This window comes from Dama dama, chromosome 16 (assembly GCF_033118175.1).
Source record: "Dama dama isolate Ldn47 chromosome 16, ASM3311817v1, whole genome shotgun sequence".
Taxonomy (NCBI): Eukaryota; Metazoa; Chordata; class Mammalia; order Artiodactyla; family Cervidae; genus Dama; species Dama dama.
The window spans coordinates 33,851,306-33,873,133 of NC_083696.1; the positions used below are offsets into that span (position 1 = coordinate 33,851,306).

At 35.2% G+C, this 21,828-nt stretch overlaps 1 protein-coding gene across 6 annotated transcripts in view; it reads left to right on the plus strand.

The window, feature by feature from the left end:
- KIF27 (kinesin family member 27) overlaps positions 1-21,828 on the plus strand; it is an 82,664-nt gene that overhangs the window by 28,762 nt on the left and 32,074 nt on the right. For all 6 annotated transcript variants that reach the window (XM_061163751.1, XM_061163755.1, XM_061163753.1 and 3 more), the window contains 6 exons: positions 1,823-2,029; positions 9,314-9,483; positions 9,962-10,065; positions 11,321-11,476; positions 14,603-14,808; positions 19,312-19,509. In XM_061163751.1, the coding sequence (XP_061019734.1) occupies positions 1,823-2,029; positions 9,314-9,483; positions 9,962-10,065; positions 11,321-11,476; positions 14,603-14,808; positions 19,312-19,509 (1,041 nt within the window). The remainder of the gene's footprint in view (positions 1-1,822; positions 2,030-9,313; positions 9,484-9,961; positions 10,066-11,320; positions 11,477-14,602; positions 14,809-19,311; positions 19,510-21,828) is intronic.

Consider the following 21,828-nt stretch of genomic DNA (forward strand, 5'->3'; position numbering starts at 1 on the left):
CGACTTCAGTTCTTTGTGTTGAGATTTGCTTTATGGCTCAGCATAAGGCCAGTTTTTGTGCATATTACAGATATGCTTGAAAAGAATTTATATTCTGTAATCATTGGGTTCTCCTAATTCTGTTAATCCTCTTATTCAAATTATATTTTTACTCACTTTTTTGGTCTTTTTTTGGTCCTATTAGTATTTTAGAGGGATGTTGAGATCTCTTACTATAATTTTTGGATTTGTCTTGCAAATACAATTTTTGCATTTTGTATATATTGAAGCTGGGTTATTAAGTACATAGAAATGTAGAATTGTTATAGCATCCTGGTGAATTGACCTTTTTTTAAAAAATCTTTTTTTAACTTCCTTTTATCTCCCAACAGTTTTTTGCATTTAAGTCTATTTTATATTAACATAGCCATACCAGCTTTCTTTCTTTTAAAAGGACTCTTTTGACTAATATTTACATGGTATCTCTTTTTCCATCTTCCCTTTAATCTTTCTTTATTGATTTTAGTTATGTTTTTTGCAATTAGCAGGTTAGACAGTTTTACAGTTCTTTCTGGTAGTCTTTATCCTTTAATTGGATTGCGAGTTCATTTCTGAATTTAATATAATTACTGTTATATTCTGGTTATAATCACACCATTGTGGTTTTTACTTATCCTATCTGCTCTATATTCATTTTTCTCTCCTTCTTACCTTTTTTTGGATTTAATTGCTTTAAAAGTTGTACTTTCACTGATCTTAGTGGTTATCCTGGAGAGTATATACCATTCACCCTTGGACTTAAAACAGTCTAATATTAATTGGTATTTTTACCCTTTCCCTGAAGAATAAAAGGACTCCATTTAGTATCCCCCTTCAACTTATATGCTATTGTTTTATATTTTAATTATCTGAATATGTGGTTTTTAAAAAAATGTTACATTTTATAGTTCAGCATTAACACAGTGAAACCTTAGGATTTGCTTTTTTTCCCCCATCTAAACATGTGAAGTATTTAAGATGAATGACTTTTCTTTTTTATATAATTTTGTGCTTATAAAACAAAACTTATATACTTCAAATTTTTTCTTCAGAGGATACACAGGAAGCTAAACCACACATAGTGTTTCTCTCTCTCCCCCATGCCCCCATAAACAACTTGTTCTGCCTTTGATTTCCAAGTTCTTTCTCCCACGACTCTCAATTGCCTGTCTTTTATCTCTGTTTGTGGCTTTCTTTTTCACTGAGTAAAGGCTTTCACTTCACTGCACCTGTTACCACTTTCTGTCTCCTTTGCTGTCATCTTAGCTGTTTGTTGTTTTCTACACTTTTCAACTTTCTAGTCTTTTGTTACTTCTTGGATTTCACTCTGAAAGTTCAGACTTTTATAAAGATCAGCTAATCATAGTGCTTCAGGTGGGCAAGCTAACCAATCACAGTGTATGGGACAGTATCTTGCACTAACTCATTAGCTGTATTTGTTCCTGCTTACTATTCAAAAGTTTGTAACACTCAGGACAGTTCTAAATTCTTGTGAACAGAAGAAGGCTAGTCTTTGGGGTTTTGTTTGTTTGTTTGGTTTTTAGAATTCTGTTTTTTTTTTTTTTTTTGGCTGTACCTTACAGCAGGTGGGATCTTAGTTTACTGACCAGGGATTGCAGTGGAATTGTGGAATCTTAGCCACTGGACCACCAGGGAAGTCCCAGAAGGCTAATCTCTGGATAAGTTAGGTTTTATTGTTTCGTTAAGGTAGTTGTGATTTTGTGATCAATGTACAGTTTATTTTTAATCATTAACTCATACTGAGGCTCTCCATTTTTAAAATTCTTCTCTTTCTTCTACAAAGAATGAAAAAATAATAGAACAACAACTTCTTGTGGATCAACTGAGTGAAGAACTAACAAAACTTAACCTGTCAATGACTTCTTCAGTAAAGGAAACTTGTGGAGATGGGCCAGATACCAGGATACTTGAAAAGAGACCATACACTGTACCATTTGATACTCGTTTGGGGCATTATATTTATAATCCAGCAAGATTGGATTCCAGGAAGGTAAAGTCTAAGCATTAACTTGTTTCTTTTGAGGTTATATACTTTATTATATCACAGTGTATTTATATAGTCTTAGCAGGTTTTTTTTTTTTTTTCTGTTTGGTTTCATAGACTTTTGTGCCTACTCTTTTTCTGTTTGTTATGTGTACTCTATTTAAAATCATGCTTCTTTTCAATAAAATTAATGTTTAAGAGAAGGTATAGTTGTATTTGAAAGGAAGAGTTGAAGATAATGCTTAGATTTATCAAGAAGAAAAAAAAGCTACTCTTTGCCATCATATTAATATTTTCAGATATGACTGAGTCCAGTCTTCATAAATTTTTTTGTTTCTTTAATCACACCAAGTTGATGAGGTTGGAGGTGTTTATTTTGACTTATTTGGTCTGTCTGTTTTCAAAATGATATCCGTGTATTATTCAATCTTGTCTAATATAATTGCTGCTGCTGCTGCTAAATCGCTTCAGTCGTGTCCGACTCTGTGCAATGCCATAGACGGCAACCCACCAGGCTCCTCTGTTCCTGGGATTCTCCAGGAAAGAATACTGAAGTGGGTTGCCATTTCCTTCTCCCTCTGACATAATTAAGACTGTATAAAAATCAGTATGAAGTTCCATTTAATTTAAAAATTTTACTTTATAAATTTTATTTATAAAATGTGTATATATATGTGGATGCACAGATTTCTCTTGAAAAATCAAGATTAAGGAATCTCCACCATGGAAAAGACTAATTAACAGACTCATGAATTTTGGTTTCTATTTATTAATTTTAGGAAAGGAAATGATTTATTTGAGATCAATGTGTTGGATATAGTCCAAGGGATAAGAAATGTGAGAGGTGTCATAGGCTTTGCAGTCAGGCAGGCTTGGGTGTGAACCCCAGCTCTATGATGTAGGCCCGGAGGGATGACTAAACCTGTGTGGACCCCAGGCTCCTTATGTGTCAGAATGGGGGACCTGTGAGGGGTATAGAGAGGACTTGCATGAGATGGTGACTCCAAAAGTGCCTGGCACACTGCGTCCTGACACGCACACGTTTATCGAGCACCTCTCCTGTGTCCCCAGCTCTGTGCCTCAAGAGTGAGTGAGACAGATGTTACTGTCACTGTGGAGTTTTTCAGTTTTGACTGGTTGGATTTAAAATTTAAACTTTTGCTACTATTAATTTCAGTTGAACTTTCTAGAGTTATTGCTATTTTCTTTTGGTTGAATGTATGGTAAATTTTCATAGGACATTTAAGAAAAAGGATAAGTTCTTTATAGAATTGAAATTGGATATCTTTGGATATTAATTAATTGGATATCCAATTGGAAATTGGATATTAATCCTACTTAATAGTTATATATCAAATCTATAATTTTTTTTTTTTTTTACTCTTGGCTAGTAATGTGAATTTCCTGTTTCTGTGCATTCTTTTATTTTATAAAAATAACATTTTTTTTCTGATTATAAAAGTTAGACATTTATTATCTCTCTCAGTGTCTGTTTCTTTCTCTTTTTTACTAGACTTTCACACGCAAACACTCGCACACACATTCTTTGAGGAGACAGCTGCACAGAGTATTGAGAAGGAGCTAGGCCCCTCTGTTCTTATCTCTAGTTGTTTGATTAGACCTGAAACAGCCATGGTTGGAATAAAGACTTCCACAGTTATTGTTTCAAATTAACAAATTCTTTTTTTTTTAATTTTAATTAATTTTATTGCCCCCTTTCACTTTCAAGGGTTCTAGTTTGAAAAACATATTCTGTGGTTACCATAGCATAGGAGAGAGCAGATACACCATAAGACTTGTAGCTCCTCTGTGGTTACAGGTGATCTCCAAGTTTACTCGTGACCAAGTGGGATTAAAATGTAATGGGAAGAAAGAACCAGTGAATTTGCCAGAAGATTGCTATGACATGGAAGGAAAAGATCCTGACCAGAGACAGCCCCTTATGTTGACAAAGGGAAACACTCCCAGTGCTATTTCCTTCACTATGCATGGACATATGTATTCAAATTAGCAAATTCTTAGTTTTGTTTTTAAAATTTAGTGGCTTCCAGCCATTAAAAGAAGGGGAAAAGGGAGAAAATGCAAAGGTAATATAACCGGCAGTTTTGAGAGTTCTTTTTCTCCTGTTGTGTGTCCAGGACTCTCGGCCCCTCTCTTGCTTAGACTGCTGCAGCAGACACAGGCTTGTACGGGAAGACCCAAAGCCCACCAAGCCTTGTTGAAGCCTTGCTTCCAGTTCCATTGTTCTAGAGTGAGAGGAGGATTTCATATTAAATACCAAAACTAGCTAAATTAAGCCAAAGAAGACATTTGAAATACCATTTCATTTTTTTCCTGGATTTCTGTTTCCTTGGCAGAAGTTGGGCTAATATTTTCCAGCTCTAATATTTTCTTTTGGAATTTAGCTCTAATATTTTCTGAAGTAAAAACAATCTTGACAAGGGAAATATTTCCTCAACTTAAAATTCTCTGAAAGCAAAAGGGGGACAATGGCTTAATCGGTTTTTAAAAAATATTTATTTTTGGTTGTATTTGGTCTTGGGCTTGCTCTGGTTGCGGTGACAGGGCTTCTCTTGCTGCAGAGCAGAGTCTCTTGGCGCATGGTCTTCAGTAGTTGCAGCATGCAGGCTCGGTGGCTGGGGTCCTGGGCTGCAGAGTGGGCTCAGTGGGGTGTGCAGGCTTACTTGCTCCTTGGCATGTGGAATCTTCCCAGACCAGGGACTGAGCCCATGTCCCCTGCATTAGCAGGTGGATTCTTATCCTCTGTACCACCAGGGAAGTCCTTGAATAAGTTTTTTAATTGATTACAAAAAGTTTTATTTCCTATGGTTTAGTCGCTAAGTTGTGTCCAGCTGTTGGACCCCATGGACTGTAGCCCTCCAGGCTCTCCTGTGCATGGGATTCTCTAGGCAAGAATACTGGGGTGGGTTGCCATTTCCTTCTCCCGGGGATCTTTTCAACCCAGGAATCGAGCCTGGGTCTACCGTGTTGCAGGGAGATTCTTTACCAGCTAAGCTGAGCTTTGCTCAGTTGCTCTGTTGTGTCTGACTCTTGGCGACCCCATGGGATGCAGCCCGTCAGGCTCCTCTGTCCACGGGGATTCTCCAGGCAAGCATACTGGAGTGGATTACCATGCCTTCCTCCAGGGGATCTTCCCAACCCAGGGATTGAACCCAGGTCTCCCTCACTGGAGATGGATTCTTTACCATCTAAGCCATCAGGGAAGCCCACCAACTGAGCTACAAGGGATATATTGGAGGGAAACAGTGAAAGGATCTTACTTATTTTAAAAGCAAATTACTGAGACTTCCCTGGTAGTCCAGTGGCTAAGATTCTGAGCTCCCAATGCAGGGGGTTTCAGCAATGCAAATCAGCCATAACTATACATATATCACCTCCCTCTTGAACCTCGCTCCACTCCCCTGATCCCACCCCTCTAGGTCATCACAGAGCACCAAGCTGGGCTCTCTGTGTTACGTAGTAATTTCTCACCAGCTATCTATTTTACACATGGCAGTGTATATTTGTCAAATGCTATACACACACACATACTTTTTGTTTGTTAATACTAAATTGCTATTTAGATGCACCTACTTTGGACACTTTTTAAAAATTTTTTATTTTTTAATTGAAGGATAATTGTATATATACTTTTATAACTATCTTTTCTCACCTAATGTATCATGAACACTTGACAATCATTAAATATTCTGGAATATATCATGATTTTGATGGGTAATAACATTCTAAGTGCATGTTAATCTGTACTTTTTCCTGTTGTCACACATTTGTTTTCAACCATCTCTTAATCTAAAAGGTTTAACACCAAAATGGAATTTTGGGATTTATCTATTTAAGTAGAAATCCTAAAGAAATTGCCCCTCACAACTAAATATAATAATGTAACATATCAAATTAATAGAAAAAAAAAAGAGTAAGGGGCTCATTTGTTTCAACAGATACTGGAAACTCATCTAATGAAATGTAAAATTGACCTAGATTTAAACTTAAGGAAAAAATGTAACAGAGGTCTGTGTTTTCTTAATGTGATTAATATGATATAATTAGAGCCAAATGCCAGTGTTATACACACCAAAATGGTTCTTTGGAAGGAAAAAAAAACAAAGCTGGTACGAGTCATTACATAAGTTTAAAATAACACCACATATTCTGATGATGCTACGATTTTTCATTGATTATATGCCTCACTTTTTTTTTTCACACTTTATCAACTATGATGGTAGGATATGTTTTACAGTTAATGGTATTTCATAGATGATAGCTTTTCTTCTTTCGTGATGTGTCTTAGTTGATGACATTTTAGATTTGATGAAATATGGCATTATGAAAAGGAAATAAAAGCAGTAGGTAAATAATTTCACTTTCAGTACTTGACATAATCGTATAGTAAGAAAACCATCCAGAATGTTCTTAAGGGATATATTTTTAAAACCTTATGGAATCTCCAAATTCACAAAAGTGGTAATACCTGTATAATCTTTTCTTTTTCCTGAATGAATTACATTTTTATTGAGTCACAGAATTCTTGTGCATTAAATCCCTTACACTGAAGTCAGCTGCTTTTTACTTTTCACTAAGATTTTATCTTTCACACAATGGCAATTTCCTCCCCCCCAAATAATTAATTTTGCTTTTTAATCACTTTTTTGCATACATGGTTGCTCATGATGAAGCAGAACTGTGTGAGATGTGTCTACAGAGGTTCTCTTGGCAGGTTCCCTTGCCAACCAAACACTCATTCCAGCAAAACATTGCAACTTCATAGTAGCAAAATGACAAATTGCATCTCATGAACCTTTGTGGAACTTTCAAATTCAACTACAAAATTAAATATGTGAAAGCCACAATCTATGGTAAATGAGATGCAGCACATCTAATGAAACAAAATCAAATGCATCACTAGTGAGAAGAGATTATCTTAATGTATGATGACTGAGAATATTATGTTCAAGTCTGGGTATAACACCTTAAGTCAAATTAGATTATTTTTGGAAAACAACCAAGTTGCTATAGGACCTTGGGGAAAATCTTGAAGTAACTCTAGATTTAGTCTGAATTATAGGGGACATAATGACTGTGTTTAGATGTTTGAAGGCTTATCATTATTGTGAGACTTTGTCTCTAGAAATAGGACCAGTGAAAAGCAGTGCTAAGGGAATATAAAGAGGGATTTATTAGTGAAAACTATCAAAATAATACTAGAGGTCTCAGGGCTTAATAGGGTCCCCGCAGTGAATTTGTTTAAGCAGAGGCTAAATGATAATTTGCAGTATTACAGAGAAGAGTTAAACCTGGGATGAGTTGAACTGTAATCTTTAAAGTTCTGTCCAGTCCTGTTGCTGTGTAATTCTCAGAAAACACAATTCGAATAAAAAAATTGTTTTCTAGTTGGATACACCTCAATTATCTGAATTATTACCCAGCTTATTGAGTATTTACATTATGACCAGTGTTATTTAGGGTATGGTTGAAAATGCAAGCATAGTCTTTGGGGAGCAGGAAGTGCAGAAGCAACTAAAGAAAGCAGGATCCAACACTTAGGTAGCAAGGGGACAGATTATGGAAGGCTTTATGAGCCAGAAGGGGTTAACCATTCTTTTGTGTGGAGTGACTGCTAAGGAATTAATTTTCTGAATTTTTTACTCATTGTGGCAAAGCCTGTTTCATGATTAAGCTGGGTCATTTGATTTTCTTTGTAAAAAGAACATTTGAAAGCCAGTTGAAATCCTAGAGAACAAAACTTGATTCTAAACAAAAAGTTTTATTTGCTCCTGAAATAAACCCCTCCTCAGCCCCCTACCCACACCCCCAGCAGAGAGAAACCTTGAATTCTATTGGTTATAATGCAGATGGCCATGCTTGGTACCATGTGCTTGTTAGATAAATACTTCTTGAGTTGGTTCTTCTGTAAATAAACTCCCTTGCCCTCCCCCATATCCCAGAATTGGGAGGCCACCTAGAAAACTTTACCCCCATTCATCATGGTGCTGATGTGACACATGGCCTTATTAGGTGACCAGCAGTGGAGGCACAAAAATCAGGTATTAAGGAATATCCAGTATCAGATAGGCTTTTCTGGGAGGGGATGTGTAAGAAACCTACATCAACTGAATCTTGAACACTGTATGGTATATACATTTTTACTATATGTTGTAATTTTAATAACATAATAATTTGTATTAATAAATTGAATGCCTCCTCTGAGATCTTATTGTTTACCTTTTTGGATAAATTGCCTTGAGGTTTGGTTATAGAGACAGATAGGTGTCTCAGATGGTAAAGAATCTGCCTGCAATGCAGGAGGCCCAGGTTTGATCCTTGGGTCACGAAGATCCCTGGAGAAGGGACGGGCAAACCCACTCCAGTATTCTTGCCTGGAGAATTCCATGGACAGGAGAGCCTGGTGGGCTATAGTCCATGGGGTCACAAAGAGTCAGACATGACTGAATAACTAACACTTTCACTTATAGAGACATGGTTAGAAAGGAAACATTTGGTAACAAAAATGAAAATAAAAGCAATTTCTAATTCATTGTTGTTTTCCAAGGTGAATTTTTGAGAACTTAAGGCCCAAAGAAGCATGTTATAATATAGAAAGTTTGCAGGCAGTCCATGAAAATCTCCTTATCCCATGGTACATATTAAGTATGTCACTAGGGCATTAATCAGCTATCCCTGACTACCACATGTGAAGCCTGAGTCTATACTTTTGAATTTCCAAATCAGGAATGTCTTACCCTGGCAGAGTGAGTGGCAGTGGTTCTGGATTTCTTCATGTGGCGGGATTTGGATCAGGGGGGAATGGCAGATCCTAGCAACACTGCGATTCTCCAGGTGGTCAGCACGGGGGAGGCTGGGGGCAGGGCAGCGCTGGAGCCGTTACACTGTGTGTGGGCTTCACGTGGGCTGGGGAGTGCCTGAGCTGTGTTCGGGAGCTGGGATGTTTCCACTCATGCCTCTTTTTGGTTTCATTTTTGAGTACTGTTTTTCCCTGACACTATAACTGAAACCAGAAGAGCTTTCTAGAAGAGGAAGAACTGTATAGATTCTGAAAGAAGTGTATATCCATGAGACACAATAGTATTGTGAAATGAGTTTTGACTCTCTTGTAGGCAGTAGGGGGGTGGAAATGTATGTTTTCAGTGATTGGCTCTTTTAAGAGTACCTGTCTCAACCTCTTAGAAAACACATTTTGAGCAATATGATAAAAATAGACACTTTAAAAAATCACTTTTTTTTTTGTTGTTGGGTGGGGGAATCACTTGTAAGGTCCACACAAGTCCTTCTATATACTCTCTGGATCGACTAGTTGCGGGATTTCGAACACGAAGTCAGATGCTGCTGGGTCACTTAGAAGAACAGGATGAAGTCCTCCAGTACCAATTTTCTGATAACAGTGATGATGAAGAGTCAGAAGGCCAAGAGAAATCAGAAATTAGGTATGTTAGTGTATATATTAATATTGACTGCTTTAATAAGCATAATTACGTGATACAATAAACATATACAGAAATAGGGAGTTTTTTATATTAAAAAAATTTTAGTAGAAGAGTTAAGTGGTTTTTGCTACATGTACTGTCAACTAATGTGTTACGAAACCAGTATTTGAACACGTCAGTCTAACAACTGTAAAATAATTGTGTTTTTAGAATGTTTATGGTGATTGGAGTTTAATTTTCAGAGAAAATTATTTTGGATTTCTTAATTCTGCTTCCATGGTGGCAAAAAACATGATGAATTTTCCACTGGGTCCAACATGGTGGGGGGTATCTCTTTACTTGGTGAAATATTAGTAAATTCCATTTATTTTATGTAAGCCATAATTTAAAGAGTAATTTGGGAGAAAACTAATTTGAGGGCAGATTAAAAATGACTAATAGACAAGTTACCTTTGGTCCTGGTCTTTTCCTTTTTTAGACGTAGAAGTTGCTCATGGATTCAGAAGCCAGGCTCTGTTTGTTCACTTGTTGAATTGAATGATATTCAGGATCAAACACAGAAGTCAGGATTGGAGAATGAAGGTACACAGATTCTCTCGAGTACTTTAGATCTAATATTTATAAGACAGTTCTCTTTTTCTTTAAGCAATAATTTAAGAAGCATCTAGGGATTCTCAGAGACAGAAGCTTGATCTGGAGGCTCTCGTGGCCTTTCCTTTCTGTCCTCTGCTCTGTGCTCTGATTTTCTGTTCTTTTTTACTCCTTAGTAAAGCTTTTTCACCAGTCAATTCTAGCTAGAGTTATGGGCCAAACCTCTCAGAATGGGGATTTTATATTCAAACTTGAGTTTGACTTCCCATTCTTGTCTTCTTTAAAATCCATCTTAAGTAATTTATTGGGTGTTTCTTCACTGCTTCACTGGCACCCATGCCTACCATTAGTGATGTATATGGCATTAGAGCCAACTTAGTCTAGCAGTTGCTTGTAATGTTCACAACTGATGAGAATTTTATGCATTAAAAAATGACGTAAAAGATGTTTATGTTGCAAAAACTGTATGAGGAGATTTTAGCTCATTTCTCTTGGTAAGAGTGGTGAAAACAGAGTACAGAGAATATAAATAACATGAAAAATAAGTCCTACACTGTGAAAATAGCATCTCTTTAAGAGCCTATGCATATAATATTAAAACATGAAACGAGAATAGATTTTAAAGTGTATGGTAGTGTAGATAAGTGCTATCTATAGTCCCCATCCTTGAACCGTTTGTTACTGGTCTACAACCAGGTAAGAAACTTACGCCAGAATGCAAATCAGTGCACCAACTCCTTCACTGAGGAAGTCTCACTATGAAAAAAGTCTCAGCTGAACTAAAGCAGTGAGGTAATTTATATTTATATTCTGGTACAAGACAGAATATAACAAACAGTATGGGGCCATGTTCTGATTAGTCTGGGATAGAATGCATTCTCTGATTACAGTAAAACTACAAGTTAGTAGGAAAAAAATGAAAACCTCTACCCATCTGGAGATTTAATAACTTTTTTAAGTAGCTCAGATTAAAGAAAAAGTCAAATTGCAGAATATCTAAGAGCAATGAGAAACTGTGTCAGAACCTGCAGGATATGACTAGAGCATATATATGTTTTAAGGAAAGGAAAACTCACTGTAAGCTGGAAAACTAAAATCACAATTGCCATGTTTTTTCCTTCTCTGTCTGTCCCTTCCTCTGGTACTTGTAGACTGCTTCTGCATCTGCTTTTTTTATTTTAAAACTACTTCTATTAAATATTTCTGGGCAGACAGTTTTGTCAGCTTTGTTTCTTTTATTTTGAAGATTTAAAGATTGAATGTCTCCAGGAGAGTCAAGAGTTGAATTTGCAAAAATTAAGAAATTCAGAACTCATACTTACTGAAGCTAAACAAAAAATGAGAGAACTTACTATTAACATCAAGATGAAGGAAGATCTGATTAAAGAATTAATTAAAACAGGTAATAGCATCTTGTGAACCAGCTTATATGAGAAAGAAAAGCTTCTAAACGTGCTTCTGATGTTGTAACATTTAGTTTAATTTCTGATGCTCAGGACTGTCCACGTCAGTCTGGAATTTGGTATAGCAGGGTGGGCTCTAAAGCCAATACGTGGAGGTTAATTATCAAAATAACTTTATTATGTTCTATCTTATCTATGAATTTTCTTAACCAGTGTAAACTCTGTCTTGTCCTGAATCTCTGTGGCCCTTAATGTTTTTTTGTCACTTTTTAAAGAAACATTATACTTGGCTTCTGGAAATAAGATGTCTGAGATGTTTTCCTAACTCATTTGAGTAAATACCTATTTTAAATTATTGGTCTTTATTTTCTTGAATAATTTGTTTTTAACATTAATTTCAAGCTTTGTATTTTAACTGTAGATAACTTTTGTTTTTCTGAAAATGTAAGGACTTGTCCTTGAGAGCTGTCCTCTTGAGTGAGCCAGGCTTTCAGCTCCTCACCTTAGTCTCAAATTCTACCAGGTTGGATGTATATACCACCACCTTTGCTTACCATCCAGCTCCATTAGGCTTGCTCTAAAATGCACACCTCAAAAAAATAAATAAATAAAATAAAATGCACACCTCAAGTTTTTTTTGCTTCCCCCAACTAATATACTCAAAGTATAAATCTTGACTACTCTGAAATTCAGTAAAGAATTGAAGGGATAAGACCACTAACATTTCTTTTCCCCAGTTCCAATGCAGAATGACTCTCTAGTCTTTTGGGGGAACTGAAGGAAATACTATTAATACCTTTCTCTTCTTCAGGCCCAGGACTATAATCACACTCAGACTACACAAATTGTGGGTACCAGATCCTCTGCCAGTAAGGAGAAACTTGCCTTCCCTCTCCCTCCTCTTTCTTGCAGGCTTGCTTTCTAGCTGTCAGTCTTCCTTTCTCAACTTCCTTTCCCCTACAGTCAGACACCACACACACACACACACACACACACACACACACACACACACACACGCTGTGTCACACACACACACACACACACACACACACGCTGTGTCACACACACACACACACACACACACACACACACACACACACACACGCTGTCTAAAGCGTTTTCGTTTCTTGTTCCTGGCAGTGCATCCTTCCAGCTATTCCACGTGTGTGATTTTGACTCTGCTCCTTCCTCGTAGGCAGGATTGATGCCAATAAACCTCTCTTAGGAAAAAAAAAAAAAACAAAAACACCTCTCTTAGGTGAATCTAGGAAACAGTTTAGGGGTTTAAATGGCTTCTGCATTCCCATGATTTCAGGGTAGTGTGCATAGAACTTGAGGGTATTTACTGCTCTAAAATAAATGATTTCCTTTCAAATAGATTATCCTACCATAGGATATATGGAAAGCACACTTATGTAGACTGGTATACCCATCCTGGTTGCCTTAAAATAGAGGATATCTGTACTTAAACTGAGAAGGTTCTCTTCTTGCTCGTTAAAATGGAAGGCAATTTGGAGCTTCCTGAAGACCCTTAGACATGGTGTTTAGCAGAAGGGTCAATGTGTACTTCCTTTTCAAAGCCCTTTCACTGAAGACTTCCCCAAACAGTAGCTACTTCAGCCAAAATGAATAACAATGACAATTATACTGTATTTCGTCAGTTTTAATATACACTTTTTCACATTTTAATATCTCTGAAATCAGAATGCATCTTAAAAATCAATGGCATTTTAGCATTTTATCATGGTGTAATTGGTACTGTAGTTTTTCTTAGTGGTTCAGAAAATATTGGTGTGTTAAACAATTTCGGGGATCTTAGAGTCACTAAAACATTGTCATATTTTAAAGTTAGCATCAGAATTGTAGGGCCAGAATGTACTTATTTATAATTAATTAATTAATTGAGATTTTAATTAAAAGATTTTTATTAAAATTTTTTACTTTAAAAAATAAATTTTTAAAAAATTAGAAGATTTTATTAAAAAGTTAGAATTTTAAAATTCAGAGATTTTAAATTATTAAAATTAATAAACTTTTATTAAAAATTAAGAGACTTTCAGTATACCAGCATAACAACTGGACCCTATGATTATTCCTCCTATGAGCTCTAGACTCTTACTTCCCACTGCCATGGGTTTGCTAGTCCAGGGCTAGCTGACTATTCAGAATAAATCAGAACCAAGTTTTCAGGGTCAGTAGCTGGGCTTAGAATGAAAAGAGATACAGAAACAATATTTATATTGTTTTTCTCTATGTTCTAAATATTCATAAGAAAAGCATTTCAAAAAAATTTATCTTTAACAAGTTCAAATTAGATGAAAAAGGAGAGGGAGCCAGCTCTAGATTAAAGGATTATTAAGAAACATAACAATAAGATATATTGTGACCTTGTTTGGATTGTGATTAAAATAGACTAATTGAAAAAAAAATAGGCTAATTGTAAGACATTTTGAGACCATTGGGGAAGTCTGAATAGGGACTGGTAGGTATTAATATTGCTAGGTATGATAATGACTTTTTTGTTATTTCCATATTCTGTATAAATGCTTATTGAAGTATTAATATATATAGGTAATGTTATGATATCTGGAATTATTTTAAAGTTTTTAAGTAAATTAAAGAAGAAAAAAGGCATAGATGAAAAAGCAGTGGCAAGATCTTGATAACTCTTGAATCTGGGTGATGGAGGTTCATTATAAGGATTATTTCTCTACTTTTGGTATGTTGAAGAATTTTCATAATAGTGAAAAAAAAGAATTCAGAGATAGATTATGAGTAGTAGGAAGACAAATTATAGTAAGCCAGGGGCCAAAGAGTCACCCCAAATACCTTTCTAACTGGAGCCTGATGCCAACAAAGATAAACTGCAAATTCAGAACAGAAGATGAACCAGAGAGAAGATTTAATGGCACCAGGTGGGGACAGTGATTAAGGATCTAATTATTAAGAGGCCAGATGACAAGTTGTGTTTGACTGGGTTGTAAAGGGACAGCTGGGTTTTTAATGCTTTGTCTTAAATAGTTACATGGCCAGCATTGTAAGAGTAGGGAAATTATGTTTTTGGTGTTTTACTTAGTTTTTAAACATAATTTATAACTGTTATTACTATTATTATTATTATGAAGGTAATGATGCCAAGTCCGTAAGCAAGCAGTATTCTCTGAAAGTAACAAAACTTGAACATGAGGCAGAACAAGCAAAAGTGGAATTAACTGAAACACAAAAGCAGCTACAGGAACTGGAAAACAAAGATCTTTCTGATGTTGCTTTGAAGGTAAAATTACAGAAGGAATTCCGTAGAAAGATGGATGCCGCTAAGCTAAGAGTCCAGGTAATTTAAAAAATGCAATTGAGAAAACTTATTTAAGGCTTCCTGCTTTTGAGGATTCTTATACCTAGTTAGCAAAGAAGTAGGATTCAGTTTTTAACAGAAGAACTGGAAGGCAAGTTTTCTTTTCCAGTATGGTGGGTTTGCATAGTTTTAGTCTGTATAGTATATTTCTTCATTCAAGAAATGTATTTTAACCTTTTTATCAAAACCACATGATTATAAATGAAGATAACCACAGAAATAGTGTTATTTTCTGAGGGATAAAAGATTAACTAATGATTAAATAATCATATATAAAACATCTGGTATGTATATAGCACTTTCTTGACATTCAACAATGATAACTTTCAGATAGTTTTCTGAAATTATAACTGATTGGTTTAAGAAAGGTTAATAACTGAGTACTACTACATCTTATTCTTAACTTCCTAATGCTGGACTTTGCTATAACCTCAAATATAGCTCTAGTTAAAAACTTCTATTCTATGAGAAATACTCCATTATAGAAAGTTACTGTGTGTGAGGTTATTCCCAAATGCTTTTGGTATGGTCAGAGTGTTTTGTTAGTCTGCTTATAGTGAATTTGCTAAAATGCCTTTTCTATTTCTTTTGATTCATAATCTTTTGCTTTCATATTGTTTCCACTTTAGGTAGAATGAAATTGTAGTTAACCTAGTCAGTGCGTTAGTTGTCTGTTTTTTTAACTGTGGCACAGTTATTTTCTTTAAACAAGATAAGTGTTCTATTCTAGATGAGGATGCAAAAGTGAATAGAGCAAGAGTCCCTCCTTCTGGAGTTTTTAATGCTAACCTCAAATATATGGATGTTGCCATTAAAGGTTCTTTTTACTTAAGTAGGCTCTCAAGTGAACACCAAGTTAAAATAACATGACTTGACACTCGGCACTTTCCTTCTGACTACATATTTTCCCTTAGCAATTCACCTCAGAGAGTCTTGGGATCAATTCTTTTTTATTTCTCAACCGTTTAAGGCTATGATAGCTAACAAAGCACTCATTTTAACAAAACATTAGTAGAACAAAACAATTAAGAATTTTCCTTTGTGATTATTGTGAAATTAATAATTTTGTAGGTTTATACCCTACTTTTAGTACTGATAGTAATTCTTTTTTTTCTTTTTTTGTTTTTTCATTTATTTTTATTAGTTGGAGGCTAATTACTTTACAATATTGTAGTGGTTTTTGCCATACATTGACATGAATCAGCCATGGATTTACATGCATTCCCCATCCCGATCCCCCCTCCCTGATAGGAATTCTTATACTCAAAATCAGCAAGAACCAGTCTCGTGGTAATCAGTCTATTCAGATTCTCTATTTCTTCATGATTCAGTCCTGGAAGATTGTAGGTATCTAGGAATTTATCCATTTCTTCTAGGTTATCCAATTTTTTGGTTTATAATTATTGATCATAGTCCATTACGATCCTTTGTATTTCTGTGGTTCAGTTCAGTTCAGTTGCTCAGTCGTATCCGACTCTGCAACCCCATGGACTGCAGCACGCCATGCCTCCCTGTCCAGCACCAGCTCCCGGCGTTTACTCAAAGGCATGTCCATTGAGCCGGTGATGCCATCCAACCATCTCATCTATCGTCCCCTTCTCCTCCCACCTCAGTCTTTCCCAGCATCAGAGTTTTTTCCAATGAGTCAGTCCTTCGCATCAGGTAGCCACAGTATTGGACTTTCAGCTTCAGCATCAGGCCTTCTGATGAATATTCAGGACCGATTGCGTTTAGGATGAACTGGTTGGATCTCCTTGCTGTCCAAGGGACTCTGAAGACTCTTCTCCACACTACAGTTCAAAAGCATTTCTGTGGTATCAGAATATAAATTCAGAAACAAATTCTCTTTCATTTCTGAATCTATTTTATTTCTTTTTTTCTTGCTGAGCCTGGCTAACTTGTCAATTTTATTTATCTTTTCAAAGAAACAGCTCTTAGTATTGATCTTTTCTGTTGTTTTCTTTTAGTCTCTATTTCATTTATTTTTGCTCTGATCTTTATTATTTTCTTTCTTCTACTAATTCTGGGCTTTGGTTGCTCTTCTTTTCCTAGTTTCTTTAGGTGTAATGTTAGAAGATTGTTTATTTGAGATTTTCTTGTTTCTTGATGTAAGCCTGTATCACTGTGCACTTTCCTTTTAAAACTGCTTTTGCTGTGTCCCATAGATTTTGGACAGTTGTGTTTTCATTTTCATTTGTCTCAAGGTATTTTTGATTCTTTTCTTTGTTGACCCATCGGTTGCTTAGTAGCACATTGTTTAGTCTTCACGTGTTTGTGTTTTTCCCCAGTTTTCTTGATATAGCCAAAATTATTATTTTTCTAAGGAGGTTATAGCCAAAATTATTACTTTTCTATGGAGGTTATTATATTTGCCATAGAATCCTATAGCTTAAGCCTTATTTGTGGATTTAGCAAAGATTATTTTTATGATTGAGATTAAAAGATTACATGAAGGATTATTTATAGTATTTGTGAATTATCATGTCCTTTTTTGTTTTCCATGTTTTTTGCTGTGTAATTTTTTCTGCTGAGAGTACTGATAAGGAAAGGAAAGAACTTACTTAAGTTCAAAAGAAACTCTGATAGGCCAAGGACTGAAATAAGTTTCCCATTTAGTTTTAGAAATTTCTGTGCGTTTGCCATATGCATGCACAGCTGAGGATGCTCAAGATGACAAGGATGGTGGTAGGGAGAAGAAGAAGGGTGATGGTTAAGTGTCTACAAAGTACTCTATACACATGAGATGTTTTATATGTAGTATTTAATCATTATTTAATCCTTTGAAGTGTGTATTTTTACACACTTACAAACAAGGAAACCGGTTTATGAAGATAAAATAACTTACTCATAGTCATATAATTGTGATGATAAAAGTGGTTTTCGGTACACTGACATTTCATACCATTTAAAAATATTGAAATACTGGTTGTTTTATTGGTATAATGAAGTTATTTTAGTTTTTAAAACTTAAATTTGTTTTAATTAAAAAATCTGAAATCTGTGTTCTTTGCCTTTAGGTATATATAGCATTGTGTGCTGTATTAATATTTTAATGCTAACAGAGTGCACATTCCACATTTGAGCATCTGTGGAATAAGCACAAAAGACAATGATAACCTATCTCACTCTTAAATAAGATTATCAGTACCTATACTGATGTTTTCAATATCATGTGGAAAAGACACTATAGTACTAATATTAATATTTTTGCTCCAATATTGCAATTACTGTCAAAAATAAGTGACAAAACCAGGGTCCAAATTCAGGCTTGGGAAACTGCAGAGTCCTGTGGCATCCAAGCTAGTAGTGCTCAAAGTAGTCCACTGCAGATTGTTCATTATTGGTCTGCAGTAGGATAAAGGTAAATAGGAGCACAGCTTCCCTCATCAAAAAAAGTCTTGCATGGAAACACCATCAGCTGAATCTAATAATGTCCTTCATGGTGCAGGCTGACAGCAGTGGTCTGGTCCACCGACCACCCTTTGAATAGCCCTGCTCCTAAGCTACAATGCGTCTGTGAATACTTAATTTAATTAAAACAAAATGTGTTTTTTTTCCCAGCAGTTTATTGCCAAGATAAAAGAAATAATTAATTGTAGTCTGCATGACTTACAAATAACCTCACCTTAACTTTATTTCATGTGAGATGTACTTAGTGCAATGCTAAAGTACATAATACAAATCTATGTTTGTTTGATCAAGATTAAATTGAAACACTAGTATTTTATATTAGTACAGTAAACTTCACAGATGTTCACAGATTTTTAGTGTTGTCTATGGATAACTTTTGCTAGAGAGGAAAAGCTTTATTTATGATAGTTAAAATAATAACTATAATGGTTACTCTCTGGGAAAATGGTATCATTTCTGATCATTTTAACTCAGGGATTAATGATTTAGGCTATAGCTGGATTTTAAATACAAGTACAATAGAATACTGTGCAGTCACATAGAACAAATCCATGTGAAAAGATCTCTAAGATAAATTATATAGAAAAAAAAGGAGGTGGAGAATAGTCTACCTAGAATATATATACATAAAGTTATTTATATGTGTATAAATTATTTCTCAGAGAATACTTAAGAAATTGGTGATTTTGTTTCAGGAAGCAGGACAGGTAGATTAGGCATCTGATCTAAGAGTCTTTTTAAATATAAGTTCAGTTTTGTATTGTTTTAATTTTTATTGTGTACGTAAAGTATTTTTAAATTAAAACACTCAAAAAAAAAAAACAGTGATGTTGGTTTTGTTCTGTTTGGCTGCCAGCACCAGGAAGGCTCATCATTCTTTACATCTTGTGAAAATTATGATAGTTGACTGATTGTAAAAGTAGAAGTATAGAAAACAGTTGTGAAACTGTCAAGAATAAATTAAAATCTAGGAAGAAATGCCAACATGCATAATTAAATGGAAAGTTTTAAGTTTACTGGAAGGATATGAGAGATGCAGTTTTTCATTTTTAAATATTCCATGTGATCCAGGTCTTACAGAAGAAGCATCAGAATAGTAAGAAATTGGCATCACTGTCAATCCAAAATGAGAAACGTGCTAATGAACTAGAGCAGAATGTAGATCACATGAAATATCAAAAGGTACAGCTGCAAAAAAGACTTCGAGAAGAAAACGAAAAAAGGAAGCAACTGGATGCAGAAATTAAGCGGGATCAACAAAAAATCAAAGTAATATTGTCATACTTTCCTGCTAAGCATAATATGAAATGTTCAACGGCTCAGAGCTAATGAAACCAAGGTCTTGATTCAGTTGGCATGTGAGGTATCTAACCTTGGCCTGTCCTTGGCTGCTGTTCCCATTCACCTTATAACTTTGTTGATCTACATAGTAAAAGCTATTTATTGAATTCTGAGTACTGTCTTGAAGGCTTTGACTTCACAAAAGAAAGTGCAATGATAATTTCTCTAACTAGTACCTTAACTTCAGTTGAGGCTGTCAAAAACATAAATTTATGAAGCTGACTTTCTAAAAAATATCTAATATTTGACTAGGATTCCCCATTTTCAAAGTGCTTTGACATGCCTTGTCCATGTGTCAGCATAGGAAAAAGTACAAGCTAAAAATGATGGTACCATTTCATTCCTAGTGTGCAGAAAAGTGATCAGACCTGTGTGCCTAGCAGTTCTGGGGAGGAACTAGTGGAATCAGCCCAGGCTCTGAGCTTGGCTGGTGTGTATTCAAATCCCAACACTCTCATTCCTGGCTGGACCACTTATTGGGAAAATCACTTACCTTCTCTGTGTCTGTTAATTCTTAAGTATCCTTATCATGCTTGCCTCAGTAGGACTCTTCTGAAGAAAAGGAGGCTGATAATAATCATGTCAACACCAATAACGAACACTTATCTAGCACTGTGTTCCAGGCTCTGTTCTATGGAAATGTTAAGCCGCACTCAAGGTTTGGGACATAATTGGAGGTTTCCTAGATTTTAAATTTGGGAAATTAACATATTCTCAGACCTTAGAAAAAATAACAGAATTTAGACATGGAAGGGAACTTAAAGAGCATTTAAGCCGAGTTACTGATTCTTTATTTTTTATTAAACACTTTTATTGAGATATACTTCATATATCATACAGTTTACCAATGTAAAGTGTACAGTTCAGTGAGTTTTGGTATATTACATTATTGATTTTTATAAACTGTGGTAAAATATAATATGAAATTGAACATTTTTACCTTGTTTAAGCATATAATTCAATGGCATTAATTACATTCACAGTGATGTGCAACCATCATCTCTATTTTTTTTTAAACCTTTTCATCACTCTCAGTAACCATTAAGCAGTGAGTCCTTTTCCCCCTCTTCCCCCCAGTGCCTGGTAATCTTAATCTACTTCTATATTTATGAATTTGCCTATTCTCAGCATTTTATAAAAGTGAAATCATACAATATTTGTCCTGTGTCTGGCTTATTTCATTTAGTATGAAGTTTTCAAAGTTCAGCCATGTTGTAGTATATATCAGAACTTTATTCCTTTTTATGAGTGGGTAATATTCCATTATATGCCTACACAACTTTTTTTTTCTACATTTATCTGATAGACACTTGGGTTTCCATCTTTTGGCTGTTGAGTAGTGCTGTGGTAAACATTGGCATACAGGTACCTGTTCAAGCCCCTGCTTTCAGTTTGGACTTGAAATGCCTCGATGTGGGATTGCTGGGTCATATGCTGATTCTATGCTTGGCCTTTTCAGGAACCACCTGCTGTTTCTGATAGTGACAGCACCATTTTACATTCTGACCAACAATGTTTGAGGGGTCTGATTTCTCATCTTCATCAACACTTGTTGTTTTCTGTTTCTTTTTTATTATAGTCACCCAAGTACATATAAAGTGGAATGTCATTATGATTTTGATTTGCATTACCATATTGACTAATGATATTGAGCATCTTTTCATGTGCTTATTGGCCATTTGTATATCTTCTTTGGAGAAAAGTCTTTTGAAGTTGTCTTTTTTAATTGGATTGTCTTTTGTTACTACTGAGTTGTGGGAATTCACTCTGTATCCTGGACATTAAACCTTATTTGATACATGACTTCCAAATATTTTTTTTTCCATTCTGTAGATTATCTTTGCATTTTCTTTTTTTTTTTTTTTTTGCATTTTCTTGATAATATTCTTGATGCACCAAAGTTTTACATTTGTATGATGTTCCAGTTTATCTGTGTTTCCTTTTTTTCACTTGTGCTTTTAGTGTAATATCTAAGAATTCATTTCCAGATCTAAGATTATAAGGATTTACCCACCCCTGTGTGGTCTTCTGGAGTTTTATGGTTTTAGCTTTTGTGTTTAGGTCCTTGGGCCATTTTGAGTTAATTTTTGTATGTGGTGTGAGGTAGGGGACCACTTTCATTCTTTTGCATGTGGGAATCCAGCACCATCTACTGAAAGACAGTTATTTTTCTGTTGAATAGACTTGGCACCCTTGTCAAAAATCAGTTGACTATACATCTATGAATTTGTTTCTAAACATTCAGTT